Source organism: Panthera tigris, chromosome C1, assembly GCF_018350195.1.
Source record: "Panthera tigris isolate Pti1 chromosome C1, P.tigris_Pti1_mat1.1, whole genome shotgun sequence".
NCBI classification, from domain to species: Eukaryota; Metazoa; Chordata; class Mammalia; order Carnivora; family Felidae; genus Panthera; species Panthera tigris.
Window position 1 is genome coordinate 187,365,903 of NC_056667.1, and position 16,576 is coordinate 187,382,478.

The window sequence follows — 16,576 nt, forward strand, 5'->3', positions numbered from 1 at the left end:
TTAGCTTCCTATTTTGAGTCATTCTCTCTTTTACCTCAAAAAAAAAAAAAAAAAATTGCATGAGTATCTTTGTCAGCCTCTTACCTAACCACAGTAAATTGAATATCAAAGGTCTCTCATCTTTTTTTTTTTTTTTAACAGTTTCTACTTACTTCAGTCTGAACTAATATAATTTCTTTTAAAATTTAATGGGTTTCTTATGCATCAGTATTATCGGATAAAAACCATTTCACATTATTTTAGAATATGATCCATTATTTCCTTTGGGCCAAGCTGGAAGCTAATGTGGGAAAATACCTTTAGGATTCTTAAGATATTGGGGAGGCTGGTTGGCTGTTGGTTAAGCGTCCGACTTTGGCTCATGTCATGATCTCACGGTTCGCGAGTTCAAGTCCCGCTTCAGGCTCTGCTCACAGCTCAGAGCCTGGAGCCTGTTTCAGATTCTGTGTCTTCCTCTGTCTCTGACCTTTCTGGCTCAAAAATAAAATAAAGCGTTATAAAAAGCAAAAAAGATTCTTAAGATATTCTCTTTTCTAGTTGAGTGGGTCTGTGTGGCACAGCCTGAAATCTTTGAGGTGTGAACAGATTGCTTCACAGCTACACTCTTGAACTAAACATTCACCTGAGACCATATTTTACAGGTTACACACTGATTTCATCATTGACCTTGGCCATTTCTCACTTCAAGAGTCTTTGCTCTCTAGTATCCTGAAAATGAGAAATAATTTTATTTGGAACCCAGCAAGACCTGCTCCTTTATATTTTTCTTAAATTATGCTTAAAATCCAAATAGCTCTTTTTTTAAACTCATGTTACTCCTTCTACGCTTTATCACAGGCAGTTAAAAGCACAAATTATCAGTTAAAAACATTTTGCCTGAAAATCCCCATCCCCATACAATACCCAGGTACTCATCACAACAAGTGCACTCCTTAATTCCCATCACCTATTTAACCCGTCCCTCCACCCATTGTATGGAAGTGTTGAATCACTATATTGTATACCAGAAACTAGTATTATACTGTATGTTACCCAACTGGAGTTAAAATAGAAACTGAAAAAAAATCTCTACCCCAGATTCATGAGGTAATTAGGTACTCTTTCTCTCTTTGATAGAACTAAACTTGAATCCCCTTTTCTCCCGTCTCCAATAACAATTGTCATATTGTCTTTCAAACCATCACTAACAGGCTTCAGGAGGTCCTTCAAGCCTCTCTGCCTGCCACCCAGTCCACCTTTTTAGTGGGGTGGTATCAGGTTGGGTAGGTTGGAGGGGGTGATTTCAGCCATCTTTAATCTACCCCAACTGGTTTGTTTCTTTGAAGTGAGTTTCTAGATGGCTATGTGAATGGAAATTTAACAAGAAAGATGCATCCATAGCCATCATTAAGTTTTTTGTTGTTGATATTTGGGCTATTAGAATATTTGAGTTATTTTCTTTAGCCATTAGTTAAGAGATATTTTGTATTATTAAATATTAATAAATATGTTTATATTGTACTAGATAGAATATATGTAAAATATGTAGTAGATGCTGATCAAATGTTTAATATGATTTTGATATAATTTTCTTTATAGTTGTAACATTTTTGTGTAGAAATGCTTGATTTACTTTTTAAAAAGACTCATATTTACATTGTTGTTAGAAGGTATCTCTATTATTATTTGTTCTTTTTCTAGGAGTCTGAATATGTTTCTGCTCATCTTCATGAATGGATAGATCTGATTTTTGGCTATAAACAGAGGGGTCCAGCTGCAGTAGAAGCACTCAATGTTTTCTATTACTGTAGTTATGAAGGTATAGCCTATATACTTTTTATCTTGTATTCAATCAATGGGAAGTATTATTTAATAGGTGGTTATACGTGGTATTTTGGACATGAGAAAGACATTTAAAAATAGTTTAAATGATCTTTTTTATTTGAAAGGTTAAGAGATTGATGTGTGTGTGTGTTTTTTAATTTTTTTAATGTTTATTTATTTTTGAGAGACAGAGACAGAGCACGAGTAGGAGAGGGGCAGAGAGAGAAGGAGACAGAATCCAAAGCAAACTCCAGGCTCTGAGCTGTCAGCACAGAGCCTGACTTGGAGCTCGAACTCACAAACTGTGAGATCATGACCTGAGCTGAAGTTGGACGCTTAACTGACTGAGCCATCCGGGTGCCCCTGATGTGTGGTTGTTTTAAATAGTAGTTAGGAGTATATGTGCAGATCTTCACTTTGCAGAGCAAAGGAAGCCATCAATAAAACAAAAAGGCAACCTACGCAGTGGGAGAAGATATTTGCAAATTATATATCCGATAAGGGGTTAACATCCAAATATATAAAGAATTTATACAACTCAAGGCGCCTGGATGGCTCAGTTGGTTAAGCGTCCGACTCTTGATATTGGCTCAAGTTGTGATCTGCCAGTCATGGGATCAAGCCCCATGTAGGTCTTCACGCTGGGCATGGAGCTACTTGGTATTCTCTCTCCCCTTCCCCTGCTTGTTTGCTTGTGTGCACATTCTGTCTCTCAAATAAAATTGAAAAAAAAATTTATACAACTCAACACCAAAAAACAAATAATCCCATTTTTACAATGGGCAGAGGACCTGAACAGACCTGTTTCCAAAGACAACATACAGATAGCCAACAGACACATGAAAAGATGCTCAGCATCACTCATCATCAGGGAAATACAAATCAAAACCACAATGAGATATCGCCTTACACCTGTCAGAATGACTAAAATAAAAAAACATAAGGATAGCTGGGAAGATGGTGGTGTAGGAGGACTCTGGGCTCACCTTGTCCTGCTGATCGCTTAGATTCTACCCACATCTGTCTAAATAACCCAGAAGACCACCAGAAGGCTAGCAGAACAGACTCTCCAGAGCCAAGCATAGATAAGAGGCCCACGGAAGAAGGGCAAAGAGGCAGTGTGTGCTACACGGACTGGTAGGAGGGAGCCAGGACAGTAGAGGGACAGCCCACCAGGCAAGACAAAGCCCCTGAAGTCTGGCTTGCAAAAGTGGAAGGGCCGGACTCCGTGAGTTCTGACAGCCAGCGGGACTTAACATCTGGAATGTTAAAAGTCAATAGCTCTGCTCTCGGAGAGCAGGGAGAGAGTTGTTGTACCCTGAATGACAGAGCTCTGCAGGGGGAACAAAGGTGCTGGGAAGCGCCATTTCCCTCTCCCATCCCCCAGCTGAAATTCCAAAGGGAACCAGTTCCTCTCACCGAACTTGCTTGTACTGCGCAAACCCTCAACACTGATTCTGTGGGTCCATCCCTCCCACGGACCTGCCTCCCTCCTGGTGCTGCAGGGCCCCTCCCACAGCAAGGCTAGCTAAGCCTGCCCCTCCCACCCCTGTGCACCTTCAAGATCCACCCCATCTAATATGCCTTTGGTCAGATCCCATCAAAGCAGCACCACAACCCTGGCAGTGTGCAAGTAGCCCAGACAGGGACCACAGCACTCCACAGTGAGTCCTGCCCCTGGGAGAGGGGAAGATAAGGTACACACCAGTCTGACTGTGGTCCCAGCAGAGGGCTGGGGGCAGACATCAGGTCTGACTGCAGCCCTGCCCACCAACACAAGTTTCTCCAGATAGTACAGGGGAAGTGCCCTGCAGTTCCACACCACCCCAGGGACTACCCAAAATGACGAAATGGAAGAACTCTCCTCAAAAGAAACTCCAGGAAGTAGTGACAGCTAACGAATTGATCAAAACCGATTTAAGCAACATAACACAACAAGAATTTAGAATAATAGTCATAAAATTAACGCTGGGCTTGAAAAAAGCGTAGAGAACAGCAGAGAATCTAATGCTACAGAGAGCAAGAGACTAAAAAATAGTCATGAGGAACTAAAAAATGCTATAAATAGGGTGCAAAATAAAATGGAGGCGGCCATAGCTAGATTGAAGAGGAAGAGGAGAGAACAGGTGAATTAGAAGATAAAATTATGGAAAAAGAGGAAGCTGAGAAAAAGATTAAAAAAATCCAGGATATGAGGGGAGAATTAGAGAACTGAGTGATGCAATCAAATGGAATAATATCCATATCATAGGAATTCCAGAAGAAGAAGAGGGAGAGAAAGGGGCTGAAGGTATAGTTGAACAAATCATAGCTGAGAACTTCCCTGATCTGGGGAAGGAAAAAGGCACTGAAATCCAAGAGGCACGGAGAACTCCCTTCAGACGTAACTTGAATCAATCTTTTGCAAGACATATCATAGTGAAACTGGCAAAATACAAGGATAAAGAGAAAATTCTGAAAGCAGCTAGGGATAATCCGATCCTAACTTACAAAGGTAGACACATAAGAGTAGTAGCAGACCTATCTACTGAAACTTGGCAGGCCAGAAAGGAATGGCAGGAAATCTTCAATGTAATGAACAGAAAAAAATATGCAGCCGAGAATCCTTTATCCAGCAAGTCTGTCATTCAGAATAGAAGGAGATATAAAGGTTTTCCCAAACAAACAGAAACTGAAGGAATCATCACCACTAACCCAGTCCTACAGGAGATCCTAAGGGGGACTCTGTGAGTGAAATGTTGCAAGGACCACAAAGTACCAGAGACATCACTACAAGCATGAAATCTACAGACATCACAATGACTCTAAACCCATATCTTTCAATAATAACACTGAATATAAGTGGACTAAATGCTCCAACCAAAAAACATAGGGTATCAAAATGGATAAAAAAACAAGACCCATCTATTTGCTGTCTACAAGAAACTCATTTTAGACCTGAGGACACCTTCAGATTGAAAGTGAGGGGATGGAGAACTATCTATCATGCTACTACTAGAAGTCAAAAGGAAGCTGGAGTAGTCATACTTATATCAGACAAAGTAGACTTTAAATTAAAAGCTATAACAAGAGATGAAGAAGGGCATTATATAATAATTACAGGGTCTATCCATATGAAGAGCTAACAATTATAAATGTCTATGCGCTGAATATGGGAGCCCCCAAATATATAAAACAATCACAAACATAAGCAACCTTATTGATAAGAATGTGGTGATTGCAGGGGACGTTAACACCCCAGTTACAGAAATGGATAGATCATCTAGACACACAGTCAATAAAGAAACAAGGGCCCTGAATGATACATTGGATCAGATGGATTTGACAGATATATTTAGAACTCTGCATCCCAAAGAAACAGAATATACTTTCTTCTCGAGTGCACATGGAACATTCTCCAAGATAGATCACATACTGGGTCACAAAACAGCCCTTCATAAGTGTAAAAGAATTGAGATCATACCATGCATACTTTCAGACCACAATGCTATGAAGCTTGAAATCAACCACAGGAAAAAGTCTGGAAAACCTCCAAAAGCATGGAGGTTAAAGAACACCCTACTAAAGAATGAATGGGTCAACCAGGCAATTAGAGAAGAAATTAAAAAATACATGGAAACAAATGAAAATACAACAATCCAGACGCTTTGGGATGCAGCAAAGGCAGTCCTGAGAGGAAAATACATCGCAATCCAGGCCTATCTCAAGAAACAAGAAAAATCCCAAATACAGTATCTAACGGCACACCTAAAGGAAAGAGAAGCAGAACAGCAAAGACACCCCAAACCCAGCAGAAGAAGAGAAATAATAAAGATCAGAGCAGAAATAAACAATATAGAATCTAAAAAAACTGTAGAGCAGATCAATGAAACCAAGAGCTGGTTTTTTTGAAAAAGTAAACAAAATTGATAAACCTGTAGCCAGGCTTCTCAAAAAGAAAAGGGAGATGACCCAAATAGATAAAATCATGAATGAAAATGGAATTATTACAGCCAATCCCTCAGAAATACAAGCAATTATCAGGGGATACTATGAAATATTGTATGCCAACAAACTGGACAACCTGGAGGAAATGGACGAATTCCTAAGCACCCATGCGCTTCCAAAACTCAAACAAGAAGAAATAGAAAACTTGAACAGACCCATAACCAGTGAAGAAATTGAATCAGTTATCAAAAATCTCCCAACATTGTGTATATAACAGAAACCCATGGGGGCGGGGAAGGAAAAAAAAAAAAAAGAGGTTAGAGTGGGAGAGAGCCAAAGCATAAGAGACTCTTAAAAACTGAGAACAAACTGAGGGTTGATGGGGGTGGGAGGAAGGGGAGGGTAGGTGATGGCCATTGAAGAGGGCATTTTTTGGGATGATCACTGGGTGTTGTATGGAAACCAATTTGACAATAAATTTCATATATTAAAAAATAAAAAAATAAATCTCCCAATAAATAAGAGTCCAGGATCAGATGGCTTCCCAGGGGAATTCTACCAGACATTTAAAGCAGAGATAATACCTATCCTTCTCAAGCTATTCCAAAAAATAGAAAGGGAAGGAAAACTTCCAGACTCATTCTATGAAACCAGTATTACTTTGATTCCTATACCAGACAGACACCCAGCAGAAAAAGAAAACTACAGGCCAGTATCCCTGATGAATATGGATGCAAAAATTCTCAACAAGATACTAGCAAATCGAATCCAACAGTATATAAAAAGAATTATTCACCATGGTCAAGTGGCATTCATTCCTGGGGTGCAGGGCTGGTTCAGTATTCACAAATCAGTCAATGTGATACATCACATTAATAAAAGAAAAGATAAGAACCATATGATCCTGTCAATCGATGCGGAAAAAACATTGGGCAAAATTCAGCATCCTTTCTTAATGAAAACCGTCGGGATAGAAGGAACATACTTAAACATCATAAAAGCCATTTATGAAAAGCCTACAGCTAATGTCATCCTCAATGGGGAAAAACAGAGCTTTCCCCCTGAGATCAGGAACACAACAGGGATGTCCACTCTCACTGCTGTTGTTTAACATAGTGTTGGAAATTCTAGAATCAGCAGACAACAAAAGGAAATCAAAAGGCATCAATATTGGCAAAGATGAAGTCAAGCTTTCACTTTTTGCAGATGACATATTATACATGGAAATTGCGATAGACTCCAACCAAAGTCCACTAGAACTGATACACGAATTCAGCAAAGTCGCAGGATACAAAATCAGTGTACAGAAATCAGTTGCATTCTTATACACTAATAATGAAGTAACAGAAAGACAAATAAAGAAACTGATCCCATTTACAATTGCACCAAGAATCATAAAATACCTAGGAATAAACCTAACCAAAGATGTAAAATATCTGTATGCTGCAAACTATAGAAAGCTTATGAGGGAAATTGAAGAAGATACAAAGAAATGGAAAAACATTCCATGCTCATGGATTGGAAGAATAAATATTGTTAAAATGCCAATACTACCCAAAGCCGTCTACATATTCAATGCAATCCCAGTCAAAATTGCACCGTCATTCTTCTCAAAGCTAGAACAAGCACTCCTAAAATTCATATGGAACCACAAAAGACCCCGAATAGCCAAAGTAATATCAAAGAAGAAGACCAAAGCGGGAGGCATCACAATCCCAGACTTTAGCCTCTACTACAAAGCTGTCATCATCAAGACAGCAAGGTATTGGCACAAAAACCGACACATAGACCAATGGAATAGAATAGAGACTTCAGAATTGGACCCACAAACGTATGGCCAACTCATCTTTGACAAAGCAGGAAAGAAGAGCCAATGGAAAAAAGACAGTCTCTTTAACAAATGGTGCTAGGAGAACTGGACAGCAACATGTAGAAGAATGATATGAGACCACTTTCTTACACCATTCACAAAGATAAACTCAAAATGGATGAAGGACCTAAATGTGAGACAGGAAACCATCAAAACCCTAGAGGAGAAAGTGGAAAAAAAATCTCTCTGACCTCAGCCACAGCAATTTCGTACTTGACACATCTCCAAAGGCAAGGGAATTAAAAGCAAAAATGAACTATTGGGACCTCATGAAGATAAAAAGCTTCTGCACTGCAAAGGAAACAATCAACAAAACTAAAAGGCAACCAACAGAATGGGAAAAGATATTTGCAAATGACATATCAGAAAAGGCTAGTATCCAAAATCTATGAAGAACTCACCAAACTCCACACCTGGAAAACAATCCAGTGAAGAAATGGGCAGAAGATATGAATAGACACTTCTCTAAAGAAGACATCCAGATGGCCAACAGGCACATGAAAAGATGTTGAACGTCACTTCTCATCAGGGAAATACAAATCAAAACCACACTGAGATACCACCTCACGCGGGTCAGAGTGGCTAAAATGAACAAATCAGGAGACTATAGATGCTGGCGAGGATGCGGAGAAACGGGAACCCTCTTTCACTGTTGATGGGAATGCAAACTGGTACAGTCACTCCGGAAAACAGTGTGGAGGTTCCTCAAAAAATTAAAAATAGATCTACCCTGTGACCCAGCAATAGCACTGGTAAGAATTTACCCGAGCGGTACAGGTGTGCTGATGCATAGGGACACTTATACCTCAATGTTTATAGCAGCACTTCCAACAATAGCCAAATTATGGAAAGAGCCTAAATATCCATCAACTGATGAATGGATAAAGAAGTTGTAGTTTGTATGTACAATGGAATACTACTTGGCAATGAGTAAAAATGAAATATGCCCTTTTGTAGCAACGTGGATGGAACTGGAGAATGTTATGCTAAGTGAAATAAGTCAGGCAGAGAAAGACAGATACCATATGTTTTCACTCATATGTGTATCCTGAGAGACTTTACAGAAGATCATGAGGAAGGGGAGGGGGAAAAAAAAGTTAGAGAGTGAGGGAGGCAAACCATAAGAGACCCTTAAATACTGAGAATAAACTGAGGGTTGATGGGGGATGGGAGAAAGGGGAAAGTGGGTGATGGGCATTGAGGAGGGCACCTGTTGGGATGAGCACTTGGTGTGGTATGGAAACCAATTTGACAATAAATTTCATATTCAAAAATATATAAATAACATGTTAGGATGTAGAGAAAAAGGAACCCTTGTTCACTGTTGGTGGGAATGCAGACAAGTGCAGCCACTGTGAAAAATAGTATGGAAGTTCTTGAAAAAATTAAAAATAGAAGTACCCTTTGATCCAGTAATTCCACTAGTGGATATTTACCCAAAGAATAGGAAAATACTAATTTGAAAATATCTGTGCACCCCTGTGTTTATGGTAGCATCATTTATAATAGCCAAGATATGGAAGCAACTGGTGTCCATTGATAGATGAATGGATAAAGAAGATGTATATATTTTTATATGTACTGTATATGTACTATATGGTATATTACTCAGCCATAAAAATGAAATCTTGCCATTTGTAACAATATGGATGGACCTAGAGAATGTAATGCTAAGTGAAATAAGCCAATCAGAGAAAGATAAACACCATGATTTCATTCATGTCGAATTTAAGAAACAACACAAGCGAAGTGAGAGGCAAACCAAGATACATACTCTTAACTATAGAGAACAAACATAGTTACCAAAGGGGAGGTGTGTGTGGGAACGGGTGAAATAGGTGATGGGATTAAGAAGTGCACATGTCTTAGGGCGCCTGGGTGGCTCAGTCAGTTGGGCGTCTGACTTTGGCTCAGGTCATGATGTCATAGCTCATGAGTTCGAGCCCCACTTTTGGGCTCTGTGCTGACGGCTCGGAGCCTGGAGCCTGCTTTGGATTCTGTGTCTCCCTCTCTCTCTGCCCCTAACCCACTTGCATTGTGTCTGTCTCTCTTAAAAATAAATAAACATTAAAAAAAATTTTTTTAAAAACACAAGAGAGAAAACAAATGAACAAAGAAAAAAGACAAAAAGACTCTAAATACAAAGAACAAACTGGTGGTTGCCAAAGCAGGGAGGTAGGTGCAGGGAGGGGTGAAATAGATAAAGGGGATTAAAAAAAAAACAGTATGTATGGAAAATCTGATTGTAAATGTCAGTTATTGGTGTCATAAAAGTTTTTGATCTCTGACCATATGTGTCCTATTCAGTCAGGTCCTACAATAAGTATTTAGTGTTGAATTGTTAGCAGACTTTGAAAGAAGACCGTTAGTATTATAAATAACAAAGTCTTCAAATAATAGTAAGATGACATCATTCCAGTGTTTAGCTCAAGATGAAGAACATTTTCTGAAGGCTTTGAAATAGTGTTTTCAGGGCGACTGGGTGGCTCAGTCAGTTAAGTATTTGACTTCAGCTTAGGTCATGATCTCACTGTTCGTTCATGAGTTTGAGCCTGGCATTGGACTCCCTGCTGTCAGCACAGAGCCTGCCTCAGATCCTCTCTCTCCCTTGTCTCAGTGCCTCTCCCACTCATGCTTTCTCAAATCTCATTCTCTTCCAAAAATAAACATTAAAAAAAAAAGTAGTTTGTTTTCTTTTTTAATCATTCAGTAGATCTAATCCTAATAGTTCTAAAGATTGTGAATAGTATGAAGTTATGTAAATATGAGCAGAGTCCATATGCCTTTTGGTAAATAAACAAGCATGCTCTTGCTTTGCCATATTCATTTGATAATAGTTTTGTAGGGAGGTAGTATCCATTTTGGTTATGAGCATAGGCTTGATTTGAAATCAGACTTACCTAGTTTGGCCAATTACTAACCATATCAAGTATGGCTGGGTATAATCAGTTAACCAGAATGTTACCTTTCCTAGTATTTGTTAGATAAATGGTAATTTATAGTAGTATTTTGCGTGATTATTACATTTGTTTCAGCTTGATTATCATGAAGAAAACAATTAAGTATACCGTGAATAATTTGTACTTTTCCAAGAGAAATTTTTATGGACTTCCAGTTAACTTTTGTTTGAAACATTTTGTTCTAAATAATGGATGGAATTTTTTGTTTTTTAAGAGAGAGCAGAAGTGGGAGAGAGAGAGAGGGAATCATCTGGAGCAGGCTCCACACTGAGTGTGGAGTCCAGAGCAGGCCTTGATCCCATGACCCTGGGATCATGACCTGAGCAGAAATCAAGAGTTGGACACTCAAACTATTGAGCTACCCAGTTGCTACCCACCCCCCACTTTTTTTTTGTTGGAGAATAATAGATGGTACTTATTCTTATACATATTTAATGTTTGAAGTTTCGCTGTTTTTTTTTTTTTAAGTGACCTCTCACAATATTCTTATAAATTGAAGAACGGAATAATATTTTATTGAAAATATACTCATCAGTCCCCAGTATATTTATCAGTTGTGTGTCCTGCTGATTTGTTTTCACTCTGTAGTGAGTTGACTTTTCCTTGTTTTAGGAGCTGTGGATCTAGATGCCTTAACAGATGAAAAGGAAAGAAAAGCCTTAGAAGGGATGATTAATAATTTTGGGCAAACACCTTGTCAACTGTTAAAGGTAAATCATAAAAGTTATTGATTGCATCAGAAGTCTAGAATTTTAATTGCTGAGGAGCAGTATTACTGGTGTTTTTAAGTATTTTAATGATTTAACGCCTTATCTCAGAATTTAGAATTTGACAAAAATTATACTGTCATTATATTATTAAAAAATAAATAGATTTAAATGTTCCTATTTTGAAATAACAAAATATTGTAGTCAAAATCCACATATATAGTCAATAACTCTTAAGTCACAGAGGAGTTATATTTACTCAGGAAGCCAATCATTTTATTGTGTTTACATGACTAAAATGTGACTGGAGCAGGATTTGGATGCATGACTAGCTAACTCAAAAGCCTTTCTACCATGCCATGTCTCCTCTGAATATTAGCCATAATCCCCCTTATTGAACTACATCACTTTCCGTGTTCTATGGGCTATTATATATATCCTAATTATGATATTTTCTGCCTTAGTTTTATATTTATGCATTTGCCTTACTTTATTATAACTATGTTACAGGCAGCAACCTTTTCTTAATCATTTTATATCTTTCTTGCATATAGTATGTGTGCAGCAAATATTTGTGAATTGAAATCTCCACAGCTGTTATAGCAAGAGTGGATCTAAACTCTGGCTTATAGATGTTTTGTACTTCTGTTAAGTCAGTTATCACACCTAGCTTTGTAATTGCTACTATTCCTTAGAGTTTATTTAAAGCCTCCAACATGGGTTTTTTACAAAATAGTCATATTTAAAATCAGTGCTTTATCCCTATCTGCTGTGCAAAAGGAACAGAAGACAATAGAACACTTAAGTTTTGAAATAGATTCCATATAATTTTTGTACTGGCTGTACTTTTCTTTTTTTTATAAAACAAGTGCTAATTAGTTTTTATTACCATAAAAAATGATAGAGAAGTCAGCCTTTGATTTAAAATAAAGTGAATAAGAAATGCCTGGGTGGCTCAGTCAGTTAAGCATCTGTCTCTTGATTTTGGCTCAGTTCATGCATGATCTTGTGTTTTTTGAGTTCGAGCCCTGCATTGGGCTCTGTGCTGAAGGTGCAGGGCCTGCTTGGGATTCTCTCTTTCTTCCCCCTCTTTCTATCCCAACCCCACTTGCACCGTCTCTATCAAAATAAACATTAAAAACATTTTTTTAATAATAAAGTGACTAATATATGGATTGAGAGCTAATTGAGTACTATTGAAGTACTTATAGCTGTCATAGTATTTTCTATAATTGAATATTTTGTGATGGAGATAGAAAAATCCCCTATAGATGGAATTCTGTTCTGCATTTTAACTATGCCTTTTGCATGTTAATTTGATTTGCCGTTTACTTATTTATAAAGGTAACACTGTTCTATGTCTCTGACATTAAAGTTAAGGAAGAATAATTTATTTGAAAACAAATGCAGCAATATGTATAATAGGATTCTGATAGTATTGACATTTCTATCTTATTTCAGGAAATAAGGATTCACCCATGTAAATTTTGACTTCTGAGCAATTCATTTAATTTTACCAAATACTTATTAAGCCTCTGTCATACTCAATATAACAGGTATCGAAAATCCAAAAATGAGTAAGACTTGTTTTCTGACTTTAAGATGCCTACTGCTGGGGCACCTGGATGGCTCATTTGACTAAGTGTCTGACTTCAGCTCAGTCAGCATCTCACGATTCATGAGTTTGGGTCCTTCATCAGACTCTGCTGGCAGCACAGAGCCTGCTTCAGATCTATCCACCCCCCACCCCTCCCCGCCCCGACTCCTCCCTGCTGGTTCTCTCTCTGTCTCTTAAAAATAAATAAAATAAAAATAAAAATAAAAATAAAAATTTTTTTAAAGATACCTGTTGCCTAGGGGCCCCTGGCTGGCTCAGTCAGTATAGCATGCAACTCTTAATTTTGCTATTGTGAGTTTGAGCCCCACATTAAGTGTAGAGATTATTTTAAAAAATAAAATCTTAAAATTAAAAAAAAGATAGATACCTATTGCCTAGTTGGAAGAGATAGACCATAAACAAGTATGTAATCCAAATTAGAAATAAGTAACAAATAAAATACTAAACAAAGTAATATGCTGGTGAAGATAATCAAAGAGAATAATTAATTCTGGCTTAGAAATTCAAGATAGACATCAGTAAGAAAAACTTTAAAGTAGAAGTAGGGTTTCTTTAGAAATGAAAAGAGTAGGAATTCTGCTGAGGGGAGTACTCTGAAAAATGGCCTAGAATTGTCAACAGTGCATGGTATATAATCTGTTGTAACTAGAGCCCAGTATGTATGAAAGAATACAGTAAGATATGTCTTAATATAATTACGGAATTATTTTTCTTAAAATTATTTTGAAGGAACCACATCCTCCTAGGTTGTCAGCAGAGGAAGCAGTGCAGAAGCAGGCCAAAACAGACACTTCAACCCTGAACCTATTTCAGCACCTCTCCGAACTCAAGTCATTTTTTATAGAGGTAATATAAACTTGGTAATATCAAAGCATTTTCTCTATGAATTCTGTACACCTCAATGCTCCTTTTATTCTCCCTTGCGCAAGGGCCATGCTAATCTTCTCTGTATCGTTCCAATTTTAGTATATGTGCTGCCGAAGCGAGCACGCTCCTTTTATTCTCTATAGGGAGGGGCATCATAAATATTTAGTCCAAAGTCATAAATAATGTTGCAATAATATGTTCTTGGATTTTTAAAACAATTTTTTCTTTATTGATTATTTTTTTTAAATATATTTATTTTGAGAGAGAGAGAGAGAGAGAGAGAGAGAGAGAGAGAATCCCAAGCAGGCTTTGCACCATCAGTTCAGAGCCTGATGCAGGGCTCAAACTCAACAAACCATGAGATTATGACCTGAGCTGAAATCAAGAGTCAGATGCTTAACCAACTGAACCTCCTAGGCATCCAGGATTTTTAAAACAATCTTATTGGGAGTTTTGTTTGCCACTGAGTGGTAGTGTGAAATGTTTCTCTTAGCTTTCTTTTATTTTACATTTTCTTGACAAGGAAGAATAAATTGATTTAAATTCCTTTTTATGACAGCTGAGATGATAGGTAGAGGGTGTGTGAAATAACTCTTAATTACAGTGTCTGCATATTTATAAAATATGGCCCAGTAAGTCAAATTGTTAATTGCTAATATCAGAAGGAATAATGAACTAAACAAGGTAGTTAATGCTATAATTGAAAGAGTGCTTTAAATTCAAATGTTTATACATGTTGAATTACTTAGCATGGTTCAGAATATGAATGCATTTATACCTATGAATTTGGTTAGGACAGATAATATTAACTCTTGGCAAGAAGAAAAAATGATAATGAAATGTTATTAAGAAGGGGTGCCTGGGTGGCTCAGTCAGTTAAGCATCCAATCCTTGATTTCAGCTCAAGTTATGATCTCACAGTTGTGAGAGCAAGCCTCATGTCTGGCTCTGTGTTGGGCAGGGATCCTGCTTGGGATTCTCTCTGTCCCTCTTCTTCTGCTCCTCCCCCACGCATGCATCTCTTCTCTTCTCTTCTCTTCTCTCTCTCTCTCTCTCTCTCTCTCTCAAAAAAATGTTATTAAGAATAGTTTGGGGGGAAAAAAAGAATAGCTTGGAGATGTGTGGAACAAGCAGTAACTCATGCAATACAGTAGAGTTTGGTAAACTTTTCCTAATTTAACCAGATAGTAAATACTTTTGGACTTTGTAATCCATAGTCAAAATCAAGAATATTATGTAGGTACATAATTACCACTTAAAATATAACCATTTAAAAATTGGGGCGCCTGGGTGGCTCAGTCGGTTAAGCATCCAACTTCAGCTCAGGTCGTGATCTCACAGTGCGTGAGTTCGAGCCCCGCATCAGGCTCTGTGCTGAGAGCTCAGAGCCTGGAGCCTGTTTCAGATTCTGTGTCTCCCTCTCTCTGCCCCTTTCCCGCTCATGCCCTGTCTCTCTCTGTCTCTCAAAAATGAATAAACATTAAAAAAAAAGAAAAAGTAAAAATTAAAAACCATTCTCAACTTACAACCTATAAAACATGTGGTAGGCAGGACTTCAACCATAGGCCTAGTTTGTCAAACCCTGCACTAGAGCATCATTATAATGTGTTTCTTAGGTTCAGTACCATGGGAAGTCTTTAAAGAATTTTTTGATAATTTGGTATAAAAAATTTTAAGTTTGTTATAGTTAGCTTTAAACTGACTTTTACTCAAATGAACAATGTTGTAGTAAGCTCTACGGTATTTTAACGTAAATGTTTTCACATGTCTGTGAAAGCACTTCATAATTAATCTTTGTCACTCCTTTCTTAAATTCATGTTTAATGAGATAGTTTTTTAGTGTTTAATAATACAAACTCCCCAGAATCAGTTGTTTTCCCAAAGTATCTAAGTCAGTTGCCTGAAATTCAGCATAAATAGAAACAGTACTTAGAAATGATGACTAATTTGGGGCACCTGGCTGGCTCAGTTGGTGGGGCATGGGACTCTTGATCTTGGGGTCATGAGTTCAGGTCCCACGTTGGGCAAAGAGCTTAGTAAAAAAAAAAAAAAAAAAAAGATGATGACTAATTCCCAGATGTGTTCTGGGTCCCCAAGACCACCCTCAGGTTTGGTGATTTGCTAGAAAGACTCACAGGATTCAACCTATTATTATACTCACAGCTAAAATTTATTACAGTGAAAGGATACAAAACAACATCAACAAAGGGCAAAGGCACATCGGGTGGAGTGCAGGGGAAACCAGGTACAAGCATCCAAGAATTAATCCTATCCCAGTGGAGTCACATAAGATGTGCTTAATTCTACCGGTAATGAAATGTGAAAACAAATTTGTCTACCAGGAAAGCTCATTAAAGACTCACCACCCAGGGCAGGTGTTGTGTTTTGTTCTGTTTTGTTTTAGACTTTATTTTTAAGTAATCTCTACACCCATTGTGGGACTGGAACTGACAACTGTGAGATAAAGAGTCACATGTTCTACCAACTTAACCAGCCAGGCACCCCAACACCCAGGGTTTTTATTGGAGGCTGGTAACATGAGCAACCTCTGCTTAGCACATGCTAAAATTCTAGACCCCAAGTACAAAAGCGCATCTTCAGCACAAGCCATATTGTTTGCACAAATAATCTAGAAATAATGAGCCACTTTTATCATTGAAGACAAGTCTTATATCAGTGTAAGGAACTCTGCCCACCAAGTTCCCAGATACCAGCCAAGGGCCAACCTTACAAGAAGGCCTTTCTAAGGAGAGCTATCTCAGGATGCCTGGGTGGCTCAGTCAAAGTGTCCAACTCTGGCTCAGGTTCGTGAGTTTGAGCCCTG

At 38.0% G+C, this 16,576-nt stretch overlaps 1 protein-coding gene and 1 non-coding gene across 4 annotated transcripts in view; one reads left to right on the plus strand and one right to left on the minus strand.

Moving 5' to 3' along the window:
- NBEAL1 (neurobeachin like 1) overlaps positions 1-16,576 on the plus strand; it is a 177,491-nt gene that overhangs the window by 135,031 nt on the left and 25,884 nt on the right. For all 3 annotated transcript variants that reach the window (XM_042995091.1, XM_015540971.2, XM_042995092.1), the window contains 3 exons: positions 1,681-1,798; positions 11,173-11,270; positions 13,615-13,731. In XM_042995091.1, coding sequence (XP_042851025.1) covers positions 1,681-1,798; positions 11,173-11,270; positions 13,615-13,731 — 333 coding nt within the window. The remainder of the gene's footprint in view (positions 1-1,680; positions 1,799-11,172; positions 11,271-13,614; positions 13,732-16,576) is intronic.
- On the minus strand, positions 13,768-13,875 carry LOC122241649. The gene has a single exon (XR_006221888.1). It is a non-coding gene; the product is annotated as a U6 spliceosomal RNA (small nuclear RNA).